Raw genomic sequence first — 26,555 nt, 5'->3', positions numbered from 1 at the left:
AAATGGCGCATGTTTTGAAAATGGACAAGTCAGAACTCGTTTATTTACAAGTGTGTGTATTCACCTGGTTGAATTCATAATCTGCAAATGTAAAATAGTAAAAATATGTCACATTTATTAATTTCTTAAAACGATGTGAATAACAATGTATAAAAAATAGCAACCGGTATTCCGGTATTTCTTAAAAAAAAAAAAACAACAAACAATATTCTATTGTCTCCCTTTGTCCTGCAGTATCTGGATCTATTATTTTCATTTTTTTTCTTTAATTGCCTTCTGTTAATAATTTAGGTTTAAATTTTTACTCAAAACCCTCGATTAACCATCTATAAGAACAATCATTTAATAATTGATCAATTAACGGTGCGGGATTATTTTTACCTCCAGATTTTGGCATGCATGGACCTGCATTTTATGTGACACAGTTCCTAAGGAAAACAGTATGTCAGACGAGGACAGAAAAGATTAGAACGATTTCCTGTCTTGTCTGCAGTTGTACATGATGAAGATGTAGATTTTACTTGAACATGATAACATTTTCTGTGGATTAATGCATTGGATTGAAGCACCAACAATTTCTATGCAGTAAGTAACACTATCTGTAGTACACTCAAACTGCCAACTATCATGCAAGCCTCAACAAATGACAGAACTCTTATGATATTTGTTGTGCATTCATTACTTCAAATTAAGTGTACTTCTGACAATTTTAGCTGTGTTTATACCAAGTGATTATTTCACTTATCGTATACATGTGTAGATAGACTTATATTTATTAATTTTATTGATATTAATAATTATCATTGTCGATTTATACTATTTTGCACTGCAATATATGCAATATAAGGTTACAGTACATAGGTTTATATAATTCATTTCATTTCATTTGTCTTTGGATTTTAGGCCTTAATTGCAATTTTCCATGGTGAACAATGGTTGACAGAATACACCGGATTAATGAAAATCTTCAGGTAGGTGGAATTATCAGACTAGATATTACACTTTATGACCATTTCAGTGCAGTGGGCACATCTTACAGCTAGGGCTCTCACACTGCTTTTTATGAATGGGACAGGGGCCATAAAGATTTGGAAAAATGCATCATTTTGGGAAATCTAATTTAGACAACCATTATGGGCACATACTTCGAAAAATGCTATGTTAGGTCTATGGTCTTAATTGCTATCAATTAAATTTTGATAATAATCATGAATATGTATAGCAAGTTTAGGTATTTATATTGTATATCTAAATATATTTTCTTTAATTCTGGGAGAAATCTTTATTGGAAAAATTAACTCATTCAACATGTTCAATTAGCAGAAATTATAAGTAACTTTTTTTGAATTATGATATAAGTACCCTAGAAATGTCCCATCCACTTTAGACAACCAGTAGCCCCAATCTTGTAAAAAAGCTTGCCTTTTATGTGATAAAATTTTGTTTAACTTACATATATTGACTTAGATATTTATATTATATAGTTATAAGTATTAAACATGAGTAAGACAGCTTCAATAGATAAATTTTGAACAAATATAAATTTACTAACAAATAACAATTAAGGTAAGATAGTTGCAATAAGTACATGAATAGGTGGAATACTGAATCTGAATTTGATCTACCGTATAGTACATGGCATGTATATAAGAGGTAGTTTAGCATAGTAAATTAGGCAGTTTTAGAAATTTATTTTTTCCACTATACCCCACTTACTTTGGATTTCAACTGGAATTTTAATGGTCGATTGAAAGTTTAGTTTTCACATTTACACTCGACCAATATACATGTTTATCATGTTTGTACAGAAGACTTTAGAATAAAAGGCCCAAATGGCAAGTGCTCCCCACAGATTGACAGAACACTTCCAAATCTAAAATTTACTACTCAACCCCTTCTCCTATCAGGCCATCAATTATTATGAGCTTTCATGCAGTGATCATTTTTGGGGGCATATTTTATGAACCAGTTAAGTGTATTTTTAAGCCCCTGTATATAAAAAATTAGGGGCATTAATGCAGCATTATTTATTATGTCATGTCTATCCTTCTGTCTGTTTTTCTCTATGCAAAAGCTGCCACATATGTGGCATGCAAATTCACCTACATGTGTATTGACAGCATTTCAAGCATACTAAGAACAAAGAAACTGTGTGTAATATATACAGAATGAGAATCATGTATAGAAATAAGTACTCAACGGGGATTGCAAAACTTTCATGTGTTTCATGAATCATGAACATGTACTATTCAGCCAGAATTAGCATAATTGTTTACAATGTTCGAAGGCATTGAATTGTACATGTATTAATAAAAACATATCTTTTTTTTAATACATGTATTGTATTATTCGCTTTTTTGCATACCTTTTTGTTATAAAAGATGTCATGGGGGAAATTTGTAGATTTTAAGTTGGAGACCTTCAAGTGTTCTGATTTGATATCACCTTATCTCGATCAGTTTGATTTTTTCAAGTATCTTTTTTAAATGCTTAAACCTATGAATGTGTCCCGATTGTTGTATACCAAAAAATATTATGTATTGATTGTTATTTTGTTATTCCTCATTCATTAAGAAATACAGCATAAATAAGCAAATTCAACTTCATGTGTATTGACAGCGTTTCAAGTATACTAAGACAAAGACACTCTGTGTAATATGTACATGTACCGGTATATAAATAAGTTCTCAGCAAGGACTGCAAAACTTTCGTGTGTTTCATGAACAAGTACTATTCAGCCAGAATTAGCATAATTGTTTACAATGTTTAGGGCATTGAATTGTATTTAGCAAATTTAACAAAAAAATATGTTTTAGAAAATTTTGAAAAGGCAAAAATTTTAAGACTCCCAGCGGAATTCGAAATCATGACTTACAGGTCCGTAGTGAACCCTCTGACCCACTGTGCGCTACGCTGTAAGATGACAATGATGGGAAAGAAACTATATATAAAATTATACTTGATATTATTGTTTACAGTCAAACTTCCTTATCTTGAACTAGATGGGACTGTTTAAATAGTTCCACATATCTGGGTATTCGAGATATCGAAGTAAAATACTTAAAAAATAAGTGGTTGGGACTTACAAAATCATTTCGACATATGCATTGTATTTGAGATATCATTGTTCGAGATTTCAAAGTTTAACTGTATTTCGATAAAAAATTTGACACAACTTAAAGGTGCCCCATACCACCTTTCATGTAAATAATGAATTTTCCAATTATCAAATTATCTGATTTTTCAAAAGAACGGTCCCCATACAGTTCGCCTCAGTTGAAATCAGCCAGTACGGAAATTACATTCTTCCAGATTTACTTGTTGCGTACTGTGTCATCAAAAAGTGGTGTATAGAGCACGTCATTAAGAAATGGTGTTCATCTTGTTAAAACCATTGTGCCAAATTGTTGATGATAATTCATACCCTTTTTTTTTTTTTGTTCGTAGAAATACATTTTCTGAAATAAAAACCCAATTAGATATATAATTAAATATAGATAAAATTTCAAAGTGGAACTGTGCCTAAAGACATGCAGTATCAATTTGGTAACTTTTCTCAAGTTTGTCATTATATAGATCTGAACCCCAGTCAGTGTCTATGGTAGAAAACATGTTTGTAGATGTTCTTGTGAAAAAGTTTCTCATATTATATCAAAGGATAAACACTTAGATGCAATGTTCAAAATATATTCATTTTTAATGCATATCAATTTCTGTTGAATAAGATTTATTTTCACACCTCAAGAAACCGAAGAGTCATAATGAAGTGAACTCTTGATATTAGGATAACCTAAGTCACCGTTAATCCCCAAAATTTAATATCTTTTTATCATGTTTATTGAAATTCTTTAACATGTTTATATAGAGAGTTTCTCCATAGTGTTTTATGACACAAAAAATGAACAAAACAGCTTTCATATCAAATGTTGATCAAAGAATGAATTGCCAAAGATTGGGATGATTCATGAGACAGGGGGATTATCATATCATTAAGATAATCCGGTGTGGTCTAATCCATGTTAGTGCTGTCAAAGGAGGCATCAATTGAGAGTTTTTTATGGTCTGCTTGTCATATTGAGGGTGCAATGAAACTCATCCAAGCACCCTACGTTATCGGAGGCAGCTATAGCTAGGGTATCCTTGGCTGCTAATTTAATTTGATTCTGCACCTTACATCTGAAGTGATATGTAAATATACAGGTTGAATATATAGGAGTTTTTACTGTGTTTTTGGCATGTTTGAAATGGCGATTAACTTGTTTACATGGTAGTTTCAATTTTATTGATAGTGATATGGAGGTATCGTAAATTTTGAATCCAAATGTAAACAGCCATGGAAAGACCACTTCCAGGGTTCAGACATTGTTGATTTTGTAATTTTGCGCAAATTGATATGAACAAGGAAAAATTGATTTTTGAATTTTTACGATCCTTTTGCTTTGATTTTGATATACCGGTAATGTTGAGCAAAACATAACAATGTTTAGTTTTAAGATTCCTCTATATTTCAATTTATTTTGAAGTACCTGTATGAAATTATTAATGGAAAAAGAGGACTGGGTTTTTGCCCGCATGGGCCTGATTTTTGAATTAGGTATAAAGGAAACTGAAAAAAGAATTAATCTTTGATTTGCATTTCACAGAACCTCAGTAGCTCATTTTACTTTTAACGTAAATCAAGGTGATTATATGCTCTTTGCAAAAGCAGTTGTAAAATTTGAGACTTTTTGCAGTTTTGTATTCTAAAAATGATAAAATCTTTATGATAGTTTTATGTCTTTTAAATCCATCAATTTGTACTTCAGTCATTCTCACAAAACCAAGATGTATTTAAGTTACAATATAATTTGGATGCTTTTAAAATTATCTTATTAATTTGATTTGTTCAAATTCAAATATATAAATGCCATAAAACTGAGGACAACAGTTTTGTTGAAAATTGAAGATAAAGAAATGAATATGTTGAAGAAAAAAACCCCAATGAAATTCTGGACTTTGTTGAATTAATGATGAAAATTTCACTCCAAGTCTGTGAACGCATTAGTTTGTTAGAAATATTAAAACATTAAAAATTTATTTGCAAAGTCTAAAAGGATATGTAAGGACAAGAAGACTCTATAGAGTCATAAAGCTAAGGGTTTAATGTGATACCACTTTATATGCATAATATTTTGATTGATGTTTATGTGGATTTTAGGGTACCACCAGAAACTTGCGTTCCTTGGACCACATGCTAGATGACTATCGTGATGTCACTAGAGACCAGCGCAGTGCAGTTGATAGGGTGAGTTCCAGTGTCAAATCTTCTGAATCAGAGTCTTTGATCATCATTTGATCATCATAGACACGCTATAAATTTTCAGGAGCAGGGAAACGGCTGTCATTTGATTAAAATGATGAGTACAATGGGTTATTTGTTCTTCTTTTCAGAAGCTAATGTCCGCTTAATTTGATATTTATTCGTTGCATTTGCATGCAGAAATTGAGAGTTTTTTACCGTCTTCTATTTGGACTATTATTTTTCTGCAAAAACAGTTTATTTGATATGATGTAAAAAATTTGAAGCCACAAACCCATTATAAAGATCTATGTTGTTTATGTCACTGAAATCTGAAGGCCATCAATGCAAAATGGGCTATATTTGATATGAAAGACTATAATTATTCTCTTTTTTTACAGATAAATGTGACATTAAGATATTTATGATCTTCTGTTCTTTTGTTTTCAGTTGAGAGAAGACGTGGCGAGAACTCGTGCTCAGTTACACGAGGAACAACTCAGAGGTCCTGGTCACAGACATTATGAGGTAAAAAAAAATGTCTTCTTATCAAGGAATCTCCTTCAAAATATTGCATTTCAAAAAAAAAAAATCTTTGGTGTTAATTTTCACATTATTTTAGAGATGAGTTTATGGGCACTTGCAAACAAAACTCTAGACTAAAGAGTGTTTGAAATGAATGAGTTTGCTTATGTTGATTGAACATTAATTCAAAGCATTCAAAAAATGGGGGGAGAAAAAAGAAGTTAGATTGTAATTTAAATCCAAAGGGTAAATGGATGTTTTATGGGAGGCACTGCAATTATAAATCTTCTGATTGGAAACCCATTATTTGTACAGTTTACTGAAATTAATCTATGCATTTAAACTGCATGCTCGTACCTACAAGAAGCATCGGTAATTGCAACGGACAATATTGTGTGAAAAATAGGAACAATTTACTAAATATCTATTGTGTCATGTATGTGAGCAATCAGGGTTGATTTAACAAGCACAAGTGTTGAATCGCTGGGTCTTTGTGATCTTCCATTTATTTCCTGAAGAATTTTGTGATAACCCTCTAAAATGGAAAAGAAAAGCACAACAATGAAGGGCACGGCAGATTTGATAGTGAGGGGATTTAAATAATGATTGTATTTTATTTACACTTGGTTAATTGAGTTCTAAACTCTGTAATCAGAATCATTTTGTTGGCGAAGTTTGTAAATTTAAACATGTCTTAACTCAGTACCCATTTTTTTTCCTCCAAACTTTGAATTGTCATTGTGTAGCTAGAGGAAGAAAGACAAAATAACAGTGAGAGAAAAGAGGTATATGTTCATTTATCTGTTAGATTCCCCATGGTTAACCATTATGGGGAGGAAATTGAAGAAAAGTTTTTTTCCCTATCCCAATCTTTTTTTTCTCCAAAATTTTATGCCAAATATTTGAATACGTAAACTTGTAGTTATCTTAGTGTGATAAAAACACCATGGAGGTTTAATTCACAATTTTTAAAGGTTTGTTTGATTAAATCAATCTGGAAATAGATTAACTCTAAATCTGATGGATAGAATTTCATAAACTTTGAAATTCTTCTGATGTCAGGGTGCATAGTAAAAATTCTTTAAAAAAAAAGAAAAATTCCTATCAGCACCATAATGCATTCAAAATTTATCATTGATATTATAACCTCATCATAGCTTTTATTCAGCTATAATAAAGATTTCTGAACTCCCTTGACAGGAAGAAAAATATGCATCGAAGGTGACTATTCAAATTTTGGCACTATCTTCTTGCCCCTGGATTAAAGTTGATTTAAACCAACTGAATTCCTGCATGCTTGTTTTTCACAAATTTTGTTTACTCAAGTCAGGGTTGACTCAAGAGAAAGTTGATTTCTGAAGGATATTTTGATTAACCCTCATTTAAATTCCTAACTGACAGGTCAATGCATGCCGTTCGTTACTAATCAGTACCTTTAAGGTGTATAATGTTATCTGGTTAATGCAATGAGGGAGGGCAATGTCACCTAGACATTAATTGTGCTTTCTCATGAAATTCAAAAACAATTTTATAAAAATCTCAAAAGGCAATACCGGTATGATAAATCTGAAAAAAACTTTCCATGAATTTCATGCATGCCTCATTATAAATCAGCAAATTTGAATATGCATGATTATGGAAATTTTCACTAACTTTTAGTTAATTCTGTTATATACATGATGAAAGTTTGATGAAAGTTTCCAATAATATTATATCCTTCCACAAATGTTGAAAATACTTATTACCACTATGGTAAAATATTGTAGAATTTGAAACCACATTAATTTGTAAATCTCTACCTCAAGTCCATGTGTAACAATATTCTATTTTCTTTAATGTTAATGAAAATGAACGTTTAACTTACTAGAGTGACAGTGAGTATGAAGGCTCCCCCTCTCCCAGCAGACGACGGCGACGTTCTAGACGCTCGACGGTCAGGTTCGCAGATGACATGAACAGAGAACTTCACGACTTGAACAGTTCAGTCCGCGATTTGTCCACCGATCAGTTTGAACTCAGGGGCCAGTTTAATAAAGAAGTGGATAGAAGAGACAGGTAAATTCCATTACACCCTTCTCCTTGAAGTTTTTAGTCTATCAATATTTCTTAACATTACATTGCTCATACTGTAAAATTTTATCTTCATGTGAAATCAATTTTTCATTCCCCCTCTCCACATATCCTTTTCCATATTTTAATTTTTGTTTAAATTATAGACCAGAATTAAAACACCAACATATTAGACTTATTTTTGGGAGTTGATTTTAATCAACTCTCCTATGCAGTCACTCAGACAAAACAAAAGTGAAACATTGTTTGGACCTCAGCACAAATCATTGCTGCTGACAAGACTTAGTTCTTGAAAATAATTGATGAATTCGATGTAATGTGTGCTTAAGCATTGTTTTTCAAGGAAACTTATTTATAAATACCTTGAAAATAGTCAGATTTTAAATGGTACAAACAATTTAAATATTTTTTGTAGTCGTATGTATTCCTACGCCAGAGTTCAATAGGGCGCGCTTGATTTTACCAAAAGGTGTACACCGTGTACACTTTTGTAAATCAAGTGCAAAAGTGTAGCTTTTTTACACCGAGTCAGGGGCATGTGTTGTTGGGTGTAGCACTGAATCAATACGGCGGACGAATATTATGATGGAAACTTGGAAAATGATTTTAAGTAATGTAACGGATTAAAAGTCGCATAAAAGTGGTCGTTTGTATAAAGCAATTAAATTTGAAAAGTGTGTTTATTTTATTGCATTTATATCACAAAAAACCAATTAATTGTCGCAGAACAGCAGATTCTTTGTTAAAACTGCACCCTTTTCTTTCATATTCATTCTTAACTTCCCTACACCATGTACACTACACTATTGAAGTGGACTTTATATACAATACAAAATTTTTACACCGGTGTATATATAACAGCAAGTTAAGCTTAATCAAGCGCGCCCGTAAGTCTCGTTCAACTCGACGCTCGGCGGTCTCCCTAAATCCTTGTCGAAGATTTACGGTGTCAGCCGAGCGTTTGGTTGAACGAGAATAGAGTTCAATATTGCTTGGATCCATACAATTTACGAGAAATATTTCTATCACTGATACATATATAGTTTGATTGAATTAATTTTATCTTTAAATATCATTTAACATGATTCATATGGGGGTTTCTCGACATTCTTGTCGAAAAAGTCAAAAATTCATATTATAAAATAGTGCATAATTCAAATTAGAAACTTTATGTTCTTGTCATGCAAAATAACATATCATTGATTTTAAAATAAATAAACATCGACAAAATCAACTCCCATCAGTTCTTCAGTACTTTGATTTCAATTCACAATCATTTATTACTTTGAAATTGTCTCCACAGTACATATGTAAATGTAAATTAGGAGGTGAATAATTATTTAAGAGTTTTATTCTAGAAAATATTTCATATGTACAATTTAATCAAAATCAGCTGATCTTACTGATACATTATTAGGCCTATAAAAAAAAGTTGTGTGTTTAGGGTAACACTGATGAAAAAATTAGGTTAGGTAGGTAGGGATTTTTTTAAATTTTATCATATTTTGTTCTGCATGAATCCTAAGAATGTTTGTTTGTGTCATATTTAAAACAGGGTCTTTAATAGAAATAATATAAAATTCACAATCGGATAAAAATAGACATCTAAAAATGGTAGGATCGGGGCATTTTTGGTAGGTTAGGTCGGGTTACCCTAAACACACAACTTTTTTTTTAGGCCTTACTCATGTATACTGGCACTGTGCCAGGACAGCTGATTTCAGTCAAATTTACATTTCATCCATACATTTAATGTACGTATATCTTTAAGAAATCATGTTCATTTTTGTGTTTATTTTTATTGCAAAGATATGACGCTGATACCAGAAGAACCATGAAAGAGATTTCCGAAAACCTGAGGAGACTGCCACAGTCAGACCCTGTAAGATGTTGTTTCTTCTTTTTTCTCACTCAAAAGTTATCAGTTAATTAAATTTAAAATTATATATGAATAAATGTTATACCTTCATATCATGGTAAACTCACATGGATTTGACTGTATAGTTTTATACATATCTTTTTTTGAGTAATCATGCAATTGTGACAAGTTTGTGTATTTGAGACTACCTCTCCTCATGTAAAATGTTACTTTTGTATAAGTAAATTGTACATACCCGGTCCTAAAGTTTAAATACAACACTGAGATATAGAGTAACAGCAGAAATAACAAAATTTATTTAACACCAAATAGCATTTAATATTAAGATTTTGTAAACTGTTGTGAAGGTTGCAATGAGAGTTGAGAGTCGTCTGGCTGCCATACAGAATGATATGAGGGCTGATCGACATTTCGGAGATCGTTACGATGAGTTGGCAAATCTATCTACTGACCTTCGACATGTGAGTGCACAATCAAATGGCAAATCAGAGCTTTGTTTGCAAACAAATCAACCATTGACAAAAATTTTTTTTACTGCATCATGGTCAAAAGTGACTCGTTTCAAACAAAGTTTGAATAAATTCATGTTTTAATATCAATCTCACCCCTGCGAATGTTATTGTCATTTAAATTTTAGACCACGTGCTTTTATTTGACCCTTTCAGTTTCGCAGTAAAAATCGTACCTCGTGTTTATAGTCTAGTTCATAGAATCTATAGGTACTATAGTAGTCAGATATTAAATCTAGAGGTTTATTGATTTTAAACTTTATCTTTATTAATTGGTGAATAAAATGTGTTCTAGAAATAAATGTGACAATACAAAAAATAGTTTTTGTCACCTGTTGCAACAATTAACATGCTAGGTAGAGATCCCCCCTAAGGATTAATTTTCGATCCGCGCCTGACCTAGTAATAGCATCAATAGTAAAACAGACTATACAATTTTATGCAGAATGTTCCTTGAAAATGACTCGATATACTAAGTTTTTATGCAAAACAGACATCCATTATTTTTTTTAAAACATGGTATTGCACACCACAAGCATCAAACATGGATATGATTTTATTAAGGCACGCAATGTTTATATTTTCAACCACACAACACGTGGTTGAACACGAACGATAACTCTGTTCTAAATATTAACGTTTAATATAAAAAAACCCTAAATGGTGAAATAAGACGAACTTATTAAAAGAATTTCATGTTTTAACATAAACCAAAGTAGGATACGATATGAAAAACGACCAGTACTTACGTATTTTGAGAATATAATCCGAACACTTATACTTCCGCTCGAAATTTCACAGGAACTGAACAAATCTTGGTGAAGTCTCGTGAACTTTCATTCGAGCACCTCTGGATTTATTACATACTTAGCAACGATGAAGAAAACATTCCGAACACATTCGCAGGGGTGAATCTAGTAAAAAAAATTATTTTCTTGCAGGTTGGCAAACACATCTATGTAAATTTTTTAACAAATGTTTGCTTTGCTGGTTTTGGTTTAATAAATACAAGTATTGGTTAATGAAAACATCTTCACTTATTTTATAAGGGATATAGTGTTTTTTGGTATCACTGTGTGCTTTTATACAATGTGTTACGTACTCTATATAAATGTAGGCTTTACGGGAGCACCATCACCTACAGCAGTCTGCAGCAGACGAGAGAATTCGAAGTCAGTATATCCAGCAGGAGGCACAAAAACACAGGGTAAGGGGGAGCACTCTATAGGAATGGGTATTTTTTTTTCAAAAGCTTGGGCACTGTGCTTTTCTGGAAAAGGGGTTTATTGAAAATGTTACTATAATGGAAATTCATTTAAGCAAATGAAATGTATCTGATCCTGTTTAGAGTTGATTGTAAATTTGTTCATTTGTTTTTCAACATCTTGAAAGACTGTTTAAGATTAACATTGTTTTTAGATCGAGTCAGATCTGGAGGTTTTGAAAAGAAAACTGGATCAAAGTGAAGGAGGAAAATCAGCTCTTCAAAACCAGGTAAACAAAAATTAAAAAAGAATCTTACTTCTTTATAGTTATAAAACTCTATGCAAAAAAAGACCACTCAAATCTTGCAGCGTTATATATTTATCATAAATGTTTGATAATTTAGGTTGAAGAATTAAGAAATCAACTAAATCGCATGGAGCAGGAAAGGGCTCGTGTGAAGTTGCAAATGGAAGAAAAGCATTACGAAGAAGAACTCAGAGAAAGACGTAGAAAGCGTTCAGGTAAGTTTTGATATCTGCTTAATGGACACTGTTGCTATAGATTACCAATAAATGACAAACATAAGATTTCAATCTGCATACATATATTCTTTATTTCTACTTTATTAAATCTTTCCCTTTAGTGGAGGAAGATAAAGACAGAGAAAGGAAAGCCATGGAGAGAGAAATCTCAGACTTGAGGGGTCAGTTGTCTCGGGCGATTAGTGCTAGCAGCGAAGCAGAGGAACTTCGTCGTGGAATAGAGCGAAGTGAAAGACAGAGAGCTCAACTCTCTGATCATATAGAGGTAGGCGAAATTGGCACTAAAATCTGTACAAATTGAGTTCATTAAGATTGAGAATCATTCTCAGAGGGAATGCCTTTGTTAATGCGGTTCTCTTTTAAAAATTATAAAAAGAAGTGTACTCAACTGAACTTTTTGAATAGTTTGAAGCTGCTTTGTGGTACATCAGTCAGTGTATGAGCTAAGGCTTTTATGTGTTACTCAAGTTCATGTGTCATACAAAAGAAGACAGAAACTAAATAGATATACTCAATTACTCATAAAGGAAAGTGAAATGTCAAAATATGGTAAGTTATTTAAATTCGATATATGACAATATTTTTACATTCTTCTTTTTTTCAGACATTAACAAAGGACTTAGAAAACAGAGAAAAGCAGACAGCCAAGTTGATCACGCAGCTCAAGGAAGTGTCTGATAAATATGATGAATCGGAACGACAGAAAGGACAGTTAATCGCACAGTTTGACGACACGGCCCAGAGGTTCAAGGACTGTAACAAAGAGTTAGACAGAGTTTCCAATGAACTCCGAAGTACCCAGCAGGCCCTGCAGGAAATGGAGAGAAAGAGAGACGAGTTCAAAGGTCGTGCCCAGGAGACTGTCAGACAGTAAGTTGAACTTAAAATATGTCATCTTTAAATGAAAAAATTTATTTACGTGAAATACAGAAACATGCTGGTTTTAATCTTTAATTGCGACAATTCTTTTTGGACAAAAGGGGGAGGGTTGAGGGTTGACATTTAGATTATATACATGTACTGTACTTGGAAATATTTTTGAAACATGTTTCTCAATTATGACCTTGACTTACCAGGTGGAAGTTGAAGGTCAAGCAGTTGGAGCGTGAGGTGGACAGACACAAACATGGTGCTAATCAGCTGATGCAGAGGAATGAACAGCTGGTGAAAGAGGTCGAAGGTCACCGACAGAACCTCCATCACACAGGGATACAGATGGAGAACATGAAACGCGAGCTGGGAGATGCTTTGGTAAGTATTTTTGAAATGGCATTTAATTACCTCTTTACTTTTAAATTTTCTTTTATGTAAGCGTGTTTAATACACCAGGTTAATATTTTCATATTTAACTCATCTGTTCTAATTGAACATGTTTAGGTTAAAGTTAAATCAGATAGTATTTAAAAAATTCAAAACCCTAGATTTGAATTACGATAAAAGCAATAGACACTTATGAAAGATTAAATTTTTTTTTTTTATTTACAGGCTGTCAGGGCAGCCCAGGATGAGCAGCTTCGACTTAAGGATGTGGAAATCAATGAGCTGAAGTCGGTGAGGATGGATTTAGACAGGGAACTCAGGGATGTCAGAACGGTAGCCGACAGGGTAAGTGACCTAGTTAGACAGGCAATAACAGAGGCAATGGCATTATGAGTGCTTAATATGTAATAAGAGGATCTAAAAGTATCGGGTGTACATATGTTTTAACGTATTTCTGATGAAATTTTTGTTGTATTGGATTTTGACTGAAATGGGAATGAGAGAAGGCTGTCCAATAAATTGTATTGGAAATTATCTGGTAGAAGATTTATTTTTTTGTGAGAAAGACTTTTGAAGTATTGCCCGTTTTTGATGTATTATTCAAAAGATATAATGCTCTTCTTGCAGCTTGAAAATGAACTACACACAGTCTCATCACGCTTGTCAATGGTGACAGACGACAAGAACAAACTGGAAGATAAGTTCTCCTCTATAGAAGCAGCTCATATGTTGGCTCAGGATCAAGCCAATCAGCTGCAGGTTTGTAAAAGATTTCTGTTACACATGTTTTGATTGGCTAGGTGGTAAAAACATTGGGGGGTTTTTTAAAAGAAAAAAGTTATCATTAGGGCACTTATTGGTAGTGTGTTGCTTAATTATGGTGGACAGTAAAGATTGTAGAGGCACAAATTAGAATAGGGATTTTTTGTGGTACTCAAATAATTGAGTATTGGAAAGATTTGACTAATATAAATCATGCAATGTACATATAATTGCACTTCACATCTTTCGGATTGAAGAATGTAATATATGGTTTTATCAAACATTTGTTCACTTCATTTTCAACTGGATTAATTGGTCAAACATATACATGTATAACATTTTTATCCTCCATTCTGTATGTGTCACATATTCATTGCAGCAAGAGTTGAAGGAAATGAGCGCTATTAAGGCGGATATCGCAGCTAAGTTTTCTGAATCAAACGGCAAAATCCATGTAATTATTGTAGTTCTCTTCAGTGACAGTGCTCTTCACTTCTAACTATCGTAACTTCTTAATGGAGACATATATAATTGTTATATATGTCTCTGCTTGTGTTTCTTCTTTACCATCTAGTTTATTTTCACTCCAGGTACCTTATTAATCCCCTTATTATCGCCAATAATCAAGCAAAAAATAAAAACAGTTGAATGATTAAAAAAGAAGACCCCTATAAAATTATATTAAGTTAATTAGAATCTTTTTTTGTTGGACTGTGATGGAAAAGAAGAAACTCTCTGTACACTCAAGATAACTTCTATATAGACCAATTATGCATGCTGTTTACCATATTTGATTACTATATACACTGTATATATATATACTGTAAATTAAAATGAATGTAGCTCTAGTACTTATTTTACAAAGCTTTTTCTCAAATTAATCGTAATAGTATTAAGGAGGCTTAATTTAATAGCAGCAATGGCATCTTATAAAGATGGCATGTTTTCATTTCTAATTGTTGATTGCGTGTGTGGAAATTTACTAAACATTTTGTTGCCTTGTCTTTTTGTGTGTTTCTATCCTTTTTCTGTCAGTGTATTTCAATATAAATGCAGTTTTAAAGGTGGGATGAGATATGTTTAGACTGGTAACAATTCTCTACTTTGTGAAAAATTTTTTTAATTAAAAAAAAATGAAAAATAAAAACTTCTTAGATAAACATTTTTTCATATCAAAGAAAAAATATTGTGAGAGTTCTGCCAAATACATGTTCAGTAGCTGGTTGTTAACACAGTTTATTGCAAGTAGAGCAGTACTGTACCAGATTAGCACTCCAGTCATATGTATATATATTCTTTGCATGTACGTGTACATTTGTATATATCTATATGTAAACTTTAGATCTGTTTAAGTTATTTATGATAGATGAAGAACTAATGATAATGAGAAAATACTTTTTGGAATTGTCTATGATTTTGAAACTCCACTTATCATTAAACATTAAATAATGCATTACAACAGAGTTTTCTTTGGGGATTGATGTCTATATTAAGTAGAATGATGATATATGATTATGTAAAGAAATCAGCTAGAATTGCATTCTTTTTTTTTAAATATGCATGTATTGTTCTTTTTTTTAGGATATGAGACAAAATTTTATAGAACTTCAGCACAGAGAAAAGGCAGCAAGAGAGGAGTCAAAGATGTATCAAAGGCAACTCAATGATGTGAGTACTGGTACCTGTACAATACTATATAGTCTAGCCTCAATTTTAAGTTAATGATAAACTTTGACTATCAATACAAGTACATATAATGCTATGTCGGTACACATATTTGTCACTTAGACAACTCAATTAATTAAAAGGTGCTTTTATACTGGTAAACATATTTTGAAAATATAATTACCGGTATGTAATTAATTACATTGTACAGTACACATTGTACATATTTTAACAAATGAATGACGTCAGTATCTTCTAATGAATTGTGTGTGATTTATAAAATATTGTATATAATGGTTCACATATCCTTATAGGAGAGGGAAAATCATCATGTTGCTCTGGAGGCAGTGAAGCGTGAATTAAACGAAGCCAAGGTAAGGAGGAAAGTGTATTTCTTTTGTTGATCAGCTATAGCAATAAACATCTATATGGCAATTATTCTGTTGTATAACTTCGCTCGAAATTACTTTCTTGTTCAGAAATCAGTTCTAACTCTCCTTTGATTTTCTTTCAGGTTAGAGAGGCCCATGTTATGCAAGATATACAGAGGAAGATGAAGAGAAGTCATGCAGAGTATGAGGCTACAATTCAGGCTCTAAAGGTACATATACATCTTTAACAACAACTAAGTTGATGTACAAATTTTACCAATTCATCATAGTTAGATAATGGTTTTAGACGGAAGATGTTCACTTATGTGAATATTCAAGTTTGTACAAACTAAATACATTGAGTCAACGAAGCTTAAAGACTATTTCCATCCAGGATTTGTCAATGTAAAGAAAATATTTTTAGATGGAGCTCTCTGAAGAGAAGTCGGCACATAAAATCTCCAAACGCAATGAAGAAAAGTTCCGACAGGAAGTGGATAGATTGGCACAGGAAATAGCAAGGTAGGAAATCAGTCCCAAAAATGTACCTGTGTATTGATTGTGTTATGATACATTTAGATTCCTTCTGAGAATGTGGAAGTTAACTCTGTTGAAATATTAAATTTTACAATTATGTCACTATTAAAAGAATGAAAGATTTGTAAACAATAAACAATGGTACTTTTGTAATAGCTTATTAGCTAAAGGTGTAGATTGGATTATCAAAATTCATGTATCATTATTTGATTTACAGGAGTGAAGAGGACAACCAAAAGTTGGCTAGAAGACTGGAGATGGCTAGAGAAGAATTTGAAACTCAGGTAAGGAATGATGTGAATATATGCACTGTATGTATTTCTATTTCAATCTACATGTACATAAACATTTATATGCATGCCTTCATTATAAAATCACGGTTTCATTTACATTTTCTCAGTAGCTGGGTGACATAACAGTACATGCAATTTATGAAGTTTTAACTTATTTTGTTGAATCTCATATTTATTTTATATATTTTTTTATTTAACTTGGTTGTTTTTCTCTGTGTGATAGTTCTTCATAAAGAAAGTAAGTTGGAATAGAAGCTTTTCTCCCCCTTGTTATCAAAATAGATTTATCTAGTGAATCTAATAGCATGATTTTAATTTTTTTTTTTTTCTACTACATGTGTAAACTATTGTGACTTGTTTTTGCATTCATGCTGCAACAAATATTTCATTTTTCATACGTAAGAAAATATCAGAGCTTCACTCTTCATGTTGTTCATATTTTTTTTAGCTAATTTTTAACACATCTGCATAGATTTAATTAAGAGCAATGAAAGATTCGTGAATTTAGCAGACTTAAGTTTACTTCTATTGTTTTTTTTTCTCTCTGTGTGAATTGTTGAGATGGAGTCTGATTGTACTTTTGCTTGGGGTGTAAAGACGTCTGTACTCTTTCTGGCTTGTAGGAAAAGCGAGCCCGCAGCAGGTCGCCTAGACCTTGCATAAAGTTGCAGCGAAAGAAAACTGTAGGTCCTAAGCTGGTTTGCATGCAAAAGAGAAATGAAAAAATAGTTAAACACACTGCGTGATGTTTTCTATTTGTTTTGCAACTGCTTTTATTATTTTTTTTTTACTGCAATTATCATTTCATCCTATAGTTCACTCTCACCGACATGTAGATTGTGACATTTTACATCTTTTTTTTTTTTTTTTTTTTTTTTTTTTGGAAGAAGAATTTTGAGAATAAATTTTTTTTTTAATTAACTGTCTTAGAAATATGTGTAGGAATATAAAAATAATGTATTTTTTTTAATCCGTAGATTTAAGTAGAAATAAAAGTTTTATTTTCACAGTTTCTTTTCCTTTAAAAAATATGATAAATTTTTACTTTATGCACTAATACTCTGTAGTCTTCCAATTTTACAACAACCAAATTCCTTCAACCTCTTTGTGTAGTACCAATTTATTTTTATATCTGGAAGTTGATTTTATATAAAATGACAAATTCTAGAATTGTTCCTCATATGAAACAATTTAATCAAACTGAAATTTGTGTAATCATGTTAGTCCGTCAGAGTCATTTAAGATTTTCTTTCTGACTTTTGGTTGTGATCAAAAGAGACTTTTTCTTATCATAGGAGTTGGTGACATTGCTTATATATTGTGCTGGGAAAAATGGAAATAAACAATTTTATTCTTTTTTCGGGTTCTGGTGTACACAAACACACACATGAATCATATTATTTGAAACATTAATGAAGATAAAATCGTTTTACCAACGTGTATGACTTATTATCCGCTTATATTAATAAGATGTGAAGCCCTGCAAAGGGGGAGCTTTTTATTGGGGGCAAGAATCAAAGCACTGAGAGTACTGCAAGTAGAAGTCAATATTCAGAGCATGGGAGTGTGATATAGATACCAGAGGATAGATGCTAGTCTATGAAGGAAGTTGTGAACATGTACTCACTGTTAGAGCATCTTAGAGAGTTTGAACTAATATTGATTGAATTCTAGCTGTTATACTTGTAATGCATGGAACATCTCAAAATGCTGTGAATTGTAATAAGATCTTTGAATTGTTGGTTGAAGTGTAGTGTCAGTGATGTCATGCCTAATACTGACTTCATGTAGAATGGAAATGTAGTTTATTTATTTGAAATCAGATGTACAAAGTTATGATTACCATTGCAGATATATATGGCATCGCATATCTAAACATTTTGTACAGTATCTTGACATGTTCGTAAACAACGTAATAAACTGAGTGTTGTCTGCTGTATGTTTAAGTTTTCTTTTGATCTCTTTTACAGACACAGATGGCGGAAACAGATTTATCAAGGTGAGAAAAATCTTTTCTCTGTTACTTAAACTTTTATTTTGGGTTATAGCAATGTCGTTAGGTTAATACATATAAATATACACCTGTAAATTTGGAATACATTTTTAGAGTTAAGAATGTTGAGGAAGAACTTCTCAAAGCTAGAAATGACAGCAAACGCTTCCAAGCCAACTTTGAAGGACTCATTCACGAGATGGTGGCAGAAGTTGATGCATTAATGGAAATTGCAGCATCAGGATCTAAAGAGAAGCAGAAGGTAACATTGGATTGGAGAACAATAAAATTTGCATTGAAATTTAAACATTGCATTGATTATGATAAAAATGTGTTTTTCAGATTTACTGCAGATCATTAATGAAGTTTTGTTTCTTTTTTACTTTTACAGACAATAGCGTCATGCAAAGGTACTTCGAATGGACCCTCAACAGCTCTCCAAGAAATTAAGGTATGAGTAATCCTTGTTGATTCTTGGCAAATATGTCCTTTTGTGTGATGAACCAACTCAACTCCCCCTCCCTCCCATATAAAAAAAAATAGAGAAGGGTAACATTGAATTGTAAAAGTGTAATAAATATTACCAAAACTCATAAAATGTTTCCAACAATGAGAATGACTGTCCTTACTTTTCAGGCCAAAATGAAATGGTTACGAGGGGAAGTTCGAGACAGAATTAAGATGGAGCATGCCTTGAAGAAAGATTTGCAGGAAGCTTTGTCCTGCAATGAATCAGATCGCCATTTTCTCATGTCTGAATTAGCCAAACGAGATAATGTTCTGGATGAACTTTCATCGGTCAAGCATGGTAGGTTTTAACATATATGTGGTTACAATATTTCATAGATTTTTGGAAAATGAGAATCCTCTGTTTTTGAGAATTATAACAGATGTTAATTGCTTCCTTTATTCTGTACATTCATATGTTTGTTAATCTTTTTAATTTTTTTGTATCAGAACTAAGTCATAGGGAAGTTGAAAATGTCCATTGTGTGGAAAAACTGCAGGTAAGTTGCAAACTAACTTGTGTCCATAAAAACAAACATGTACATGTTAGTCTATTCCATGGGAAAATAACAAAGTATCACTCTTTACCAGATGTAAATACAAAATAGAAAATTCATTTAGATATATCAAAGCCTTCATTGCTCTTTGTCTTGTGCGGTAATATCCTCTAATTCTGAAAATGAAATTGATATTAGGAATTTAAAGCCCCCACACACGCACACACACACACATGTATAAAAATTTTTTTTTTAAAATATCAATTTCTTTGGAAACTGTCATCTTATTATACCCATACTTGAATGTAAATGAAAACATGAATCTGTATAAATATAATTTACAGACTCAGATTTTGGACTTAACTGATGAACTGGAGCTTCGCAAAATTCGAGAGGATGAACTACTGAGACAGCAAGCCATGGATAGCAAGCATGTGATTGAGGAAATCGAAGAGCTGAGGGTGAGTTGTCTTCTCAGACACAGTGCCCAGTAATTGTAATCAAAAAGCATCCTGCAAAGTTAAAAAATGTCTCTGTTCAGCAGTCTCAAATAGGATTGTTTCTTTCTAATTTCTTTGCTAAGAAAATTTAGAACAAAAGGCTATTACAGAAAAGATGACTGGTCCATAATATTTGTTTCGATCTATTTATATGCAGAACTTTTCACAAAATTTGTACTGATTTCAATCTCTCCATCTATTTTTGCATTAAGTGTTCAGTCCCATAGCAAGATGATATTATTGTTAGTCCTGAGTCATACAATAATCTCTTTAAGCCTACTGATTCAGATGTTTAATACAATGTACATGTACATATAGGGAAACTTGATGTCTTGATGCTATTGCAAACATATATATACATGTGCTTACAATCTTTCATATGGTAAAATTAACAGGGGGTGCAAGAAGAGAAGGCAAGAATTGAGCAGAGATATGTCAAGCTACAAGAGACAATGAGAGCCCTACAGACTGAACTCAAAACAGCAAATTTCTATGGAGACAAGGTTTGTCTTTACTTTACAGTTAAATATTGTCTAGAAATGGGATTAAGTAACTCTTTTGTATACTCCTGTTGTCAATTCCAATCCCAACTTTACTTTTTGCATGAATGTTTCAAAAATTCTTTCCTCCTTTAAATTCCAGATCGAAGAAATTGAGAAAAACATGCACAATTTACGTAAATCACCACGGAGGAAAAATCATGTCCGTATTCAAGACGGCCCGCCTGTCCGTTCAAGGTCAAGGTCAAAGAGCCCCGGGCGACGGATGGTGGTGTGCTAGTATTAACTTACGACGATTGTTTCAGGTCTAGTCCCTCTCTCCACATCTCTACCAACACGTTTACCTGTTTGTCAACCAGGTCAATTTTTTTTTTCATGATAAAAAAAATTTCTTCCTTCCATGCCAAGAACAATGATAGCATTCCTTTAAAGGCATTGAGCTGTTTGCATAGTACATACAATTTGTATGTACAGAGCTTTATGAGAAATTCTTAGTTTTTCACTTTATGGTCTGTAAATACTACATGTTTATTTATTGTTAATTGTTTACAAGTGTTTGTAGAATTTTTTTTTTTAGTAGTTCAAGTATTATGTAAATAGTAAATGTGTATAAAGTGCTTTGAAATACACAGGACTTACAAGAAAGAATGTTTGGGGTTGAAATTTTCATGTTTCAATGAAAGAAAAAAATATTGTTTTATTTTACATTTGGAAATGCAGTGCACAAACTTCAGGTTGTTTTTATTATAAATTATGGTGTTTTTCGTTGTCTTTTGCAATGAAATTTAAATGTAACCAATACACCAATCGAAATCCAATTTTTCTATGTTTTAACTTCTTGTTGCAAATCCATTCAGAGGTGCATTTTGTGTATAGATACACAAGTTCGTAGCCTATGGCAATACTTTTGTAGTTGTTTGTGACCATATTATTGTCTGTGATAAATGCATTTACATGTATTCTACTTATTGGTACACAATTACATTGCCATGAAAATTTTACGTTGTAAGTGAACATGTCATTTTGTATTGGATGTGTTGTCGAAATATTTTTGTTTTGATAAAGATAATTTTTTTAAAAATATATATATCTTTCATCTTTAAGAAGTTTTGTAGAAGACTAAATGAACATGTAAATATATGTGGACATGTTTTAATAATGTACGGTACATGTATGTGAAATTCATGCATTTTCACTCAGTTCTGCCTATGTATGTATGGACTTGTTTCATTCCAATTGATCAACTTTAGGTACATGTGTACAAAAAATACATTAATTTTGTACATTTACAAGTATGTTAGAAGAGATCTGAATTTTTTTTTTTAACATTATATTATTAGAAAAACTTTTACTTCAAAAGAATATACTTTATATTTATTTTATGGATATTATATTTTCATATACACTTATTTAATTACATCTGAAGATTTGAACTCTAGATTTGAAGTCATGCCTTTTATATATATATATAAGTTTGTATTACTCTGCATCTATGATATCAATTAGATTTTCATTGATTTTAAATTTTTTTTTACCATTTCCACATATTTTTGTTTCTTGTACAGTAATTGAGATGATTTGGAAAAACAGGGGCCTTAAAAGGGTAAAGTTCTTGTAAGGATGCTGTCTCAAAATTTTTAACACAAAGTTTGACAATTGTCTCAGTTTTAACATGATACACCCTTAAAAAACCAAACAAAAACATACAAGCACATGTTCAATGTACAAGGAAAACAACTATGTACAAGAGTTTAATTTCTGCAGCCAGTCTTACTTATTTTGATTAATAGAGTACATGTATTACAATTCCAGCAGCAACAAGTTTTTTTACATCATGTATTCAGTGTGGAATGAAAGTAGTGTGAGCAAATAATTTGTGATAAAATTATTTCATTGAAAAATCAAATCCAAATTGTCATTTATTTATTTATGAATAAAATGACATAGAAATTCAAGCTTGCTTTGATCTTTTTTTTTCAAACTTGACAACAGCATCAAACAATTCTTTTGCAAATTACATGACTGAATAAATAGTTTCTAAAGAAACATCTTTGGCTTGAACAACATTTACTTATACAGTGTTCAATCATCACCCTGATAAAAGGTGGAATGGTCCCAAATACATGTATTGCAAATAGCCGAATAGCAAGTATTTTTTTATAATAATCACGTATGTACACAATACTTCAGCTTGTCTCATTGATATCAGAGATTCCATTTGATGGCGCATCCCCTGATGATAAATGATCGGAATTGACGCTGACATTGTTAACATTGTCACTTTTAGATTTTGATGATCCACCAAACATGGCTTTATAAGTAGCTTGGAGTTTAATGTCCTGTTTTTCTATTTCTTTTTTGCACATCTGAATATACTTTTTGGTCGATGAATCTAGAAAAGAGAAATGATTTTGCAATGAGCATGGGTAATATGTAGTTTGACTTTTATTAATCTGTTGAGAGATAATTTTTCTATCAAGTGCATTCTATGGTTTCAATTTTCATCTACTTGCCTTAAATGGAGATACAATACACAAGTAGGATAATACATGTACTTTAAACCAACTTTTATTTGCACGTGGGAAACATTCTCGAGGTTTGCTTGAGCCTCCTCATTGCGAATATTTCTCACCGCAGACCAGTCCTTGTCATATGATTGTAAAAATAAAACGTGTTTAAGGTTAGGTCACAAAAAGTAGTCGCCGCAAACTACCAGGTACATGTAGTATATCTTGGGTTAATCACAATATAAAGTTGTCATGAATAAAAGTTGGTTTTCAGTAATCGTATCTTAGTAAAAGTCATAAACAATTCTGAGAACCATATTTGAAGTCTTAGATATTGTTTAAAACCCTGTTGCATGGTCTCATCTACTGATAGTAAGAAAACCAAGACAGTGGAGACACACAACAGGATCCCAACAATACATGAGAGACTGAGAGTACAGAAAGGGAAAATCATGAGTATTATTAATATAATTAAGGAAAAGATATTTTGCATGTACATAAGCCCAACATTATTAAGTAATCATAAATGCCTGTACATGCAGTTGAACAAATCATAATTTTACCTGACTGATCTGCCTTCAAAAGTGATGACATGGATTCTTCATAGTTGGTTAAGTGATACAAGGCTACACCCTTCCTGTGGTGGGCTTTAGCATTCACTGGAGAAACAAGAAGAACCTCCTCACAATATTCAACTATTTTGCTGTAGTTTGGCTCTTTCTCCTGAAGCAAACAAGCTGAAGATAGAGAAAAGAAAGATAGAAAGATGATGGTCAAGCACACACTACAATAATTTTATGTGGTTTACATGTATGCAATTATACACTAAGAATAAAGAAAGAAAATTTAGAAGTTATATTGATGCATGAAGCACATGGAGCTCAACATCCCAATTTTTGGGTGTTGATTTTAATCAACTCTCCTATGCAGTTACTCTGGCAAACTGAAAGTGAAACAGTGTTTGGACCTATAAGCACAAATCATTACCGCTGACAAATCTTAGTTCTTGAAAATAATAGAAAAATTCCATCTAATGTATGCTGAAGCATTGTTTTTTAAGGAAACTTATCTATAAACACTTTGAAAATAGTCAGATTTTATATAATACGAACAATTTAGATATTTTTTTAGTCTCATGTATTCCTACGCCAGAGTTTAATATAGTCTAGTTCAACCAAACGCTCGGCTGTCTCCGTAAATCTCCGACAAACAGAGAGGCTCTCTTGCTTGTCAGAGATTAACGGAGACAGCTGAGCATCTGGTTGAATGAGGCTAGAGTTCGATATCAATAGTACTTGGATCAATACAATTTTTAGAATTGTTTCGATTACTAATACATAGTTTGAAATCTATCTTTAAATATTACACAACATGATTCATATGGAGTTTCTCTAAATTCTTGTCAGAAAATTCTTATAAAAATTCATATTATAAAAAAGTGCATAATTAAATACAGACTAGAGACTAATTACCACACAAGATAAGTTGATTTTAAAATAAATGATAATAGATAAAATCAACTCCCGTCAGTACTTCAGTACTTTGTTTTCATTTTCTATCATCTCTGCCATATTCTCTTAAGCTTTATTGACATTCAATTAAAACCACAACTGTTATAAAACTATAATTTTTTAAACTAACTATGGTAAATACAAAATTAATATATATATACATATATTGCAATGTCAAGAGAACTTTTTAGTCAGTTTATCAAAAAATAAGATTGTGCTATTTCAATCAGGGTATGGACAACTGTGATTTTTTAAAAGTCTGTAGTCATTGCAGTGTTTCAATATTAATGTGGAGAATATTAATATGGAGAAGACTTACATAGGCATTGCCTGCTGCCTAATCCTTATATGTAAATGTATATTTGCATAATTAAATATGTTCAAATCAAATCAATATTAATGTGGGACTCACTTTATGTGATGTTCAACGGAGAACAAGCTATATTGAAAAGTGGGAGCTCTTTGAATGCTGTGATGCCATTTAAACTGATAAAGATCCATTTTAGACCATTTATAAAAGGTGGGTGACTGTAGACTTTCGAAGTCTTGGAATACTGTGGTTTCATAAATTTTCGTGGGTATCAATTTTCGTGGATTTTATGAAAACCATAGTTTCAAGGATACGTAATTTCGTGGCCAATGATCCTATCAATACAAAATGTTCGTTGAAATTGAACTTCAATGAACATTTAATTTTGTTGATCAACTTAACAACGAAATCCACGAAAATTGGTATTCAACGAATATTGATGAAACCACAGTATATTAATTTAAGATAAAAGTAAAACATGTTCTGTCAGTTTTCATTCATTAGAAAGATAAAAGAAAAAATATCCCAAAATGAGTGTTGTTTAGGTTGAAGCTAATTTTTTCTCTGAGCCATTAGACATATAATATGACCAGTTCATATGTTAAAGTACTTAAAAAGTCATTAACTCCCTCGGATGCAACACCAGGGCAGTCCATCACAGGTTAATCCTCTAGCATGACCTGGTTCATGTGCCCGATTGCAGTTAGGTGGACTAAGACAATATAGATTGAGTGCCTTGTCTAAGGACACAAGACACAGCATCAAATAACCACAGCAGGACTTGAACCAGCAACCTTGGGGTTACTGACCACCAATGACCACTAAGCCAAATGCTCAACCAGCATTTATCACATTAAAATATTTCTCATATAACTAGAAAAATGCCTCTTTAAGAATAACTTCATCAAGCTATATAACTAATCACTCTATATAGCTTAATCGACATGATCAAGAGATTGTGCTGGACCTGTGATGTATAGACGTATCATACACATTAACATAATTATATTTAAATACCCGCTAAGTTATTATAGCAATCCGTTTTCAATTTGATAAACTTTTCCTCCATGTCTGCTGATAGCTTTTTTGGTTGAATATCTGCTCCTAAGAGAGCACCCATCTTTTCATCCGACCCCACTCCTTTCAGTTGCAAAATTGCCCTGTGATACTTTCCCATTGCCTTTTTCGTGTTTTTAGTCTTAAAGAATTCATTTCCCTCCATTTTGAATCTTTCTGCTGATGCTATCATATCTTCATCTAACGGTTTTTGTACTGCTTTTGCCATGTTGCAACTTTATAAAGTATGTAGGCACCTATTTTGTTTATAAATTAC

The 26,555-nt window shown here is 32.1% G+C and overlaps 2 protein-coding genes across 9 annotated transcripts; one reads left to right on the top strand and one right to left on the bottom strand.

Moving 5' to 3' along the window:
• LOC128177318 (centrosomal protein of 128 kDa-like) lies at positions 1-22,845 on the top strand. Of its 8 annotated transcripts, XM_052843986.1 has the most exons (34): positions 1-50; positions 388-585; positions 904-971; positions 5,198-5,284; positions 5,729-5,806; positions 6,550-6,588; positions 7,004-7,024; positions 7,671-7,858; positions 9,683-9,755; positions 10,100-10,213; positions 11,379-11,468; positions 11,681-11,755; positions 11,871-11,988; positions 12,111-12,274; positions 12,614-12,879; positions 13,086-13,260; positions 13,495-13,614; positions 13,897-14,028; positions 14,411-14,485; positions 15,613-15,699; positions 16,011-16,070; positions 16,211-16,297; positions 16,492-16,589; positions 16,822-16,888; positions 17,121-17,135; positions 17,521-17,580; positions 18,868-18,896; positions 19,005-19,152; positions 19,282-19,341; positions 19,527-19,698; positions 19,848-19,897; positions 20,239-20,355; positions 20,790-20,897; positions 21,037-22,845. In XM_052843986.1, the coding sequence occupies exons 3-34, from the start codon at positions 933-935 to the stop codon at positions 21,172-21,174; spliced, it is 3,150 nt and encodes a 1,049-aa protein (XP_052699946.1). In that variant the 5' UTR covers positions 1-50; positions 388-585; positions 904-932; the 3' UTR covers positions 21,175-22,845. The 8 variants fall into 8 exon arrangements, with proteins under 8 accessions (XP_052699946.1, XP_052699948.1, XP_052699953.1 ...); XM_052843988.1 differs by lacking the exons at positions 1-50; positions 6,550-6,588; XM_052843993.1 differs by lacking the exons at positions 1-50; positions 14,411-14,485.
• LOC128177341 (tetratricopeptide repeat protein 9C-like) lies at positions 22,803-26,555 on the bottom strand. Its single transcript, XM_052844028.1, has 3 exons — positions 26,240-26,555; positions 23,965-24,138; positions 22,803-23,286 (listed from the first exon to the last, which is right to left on the bottom strand). The coding sequence occupies exons 1-3, from the start codon at positions 26,505-26,507 to the stop codon at positions 23,081-23,083; spliced, it is 648 nt and encodes a 215-aa protein (XP_052699988.1). The 5' UTR covers positions 26,508-26,555; the 3' UTR covers positions 22,803-23,080.

Source organism: Crassostrea angulata, chromosome 3 (genome assembly GCF_025612915.1).
Source record: "Crassostrea angulata isolate pt1a10 chromosome 3, ASM2561291v2, whole genome shotgun sequence".
Lineage (NCBI taxonomy): Eukaryota > Metazoa > Mollusca > Bivalvia > Ostreida > Ostreidae > Magallana > Magallana angulata.
Note: the sequence above shows the minus strand (reverse complement) of the source record. Positions and strands in the feature narration are given on the sequence as shown.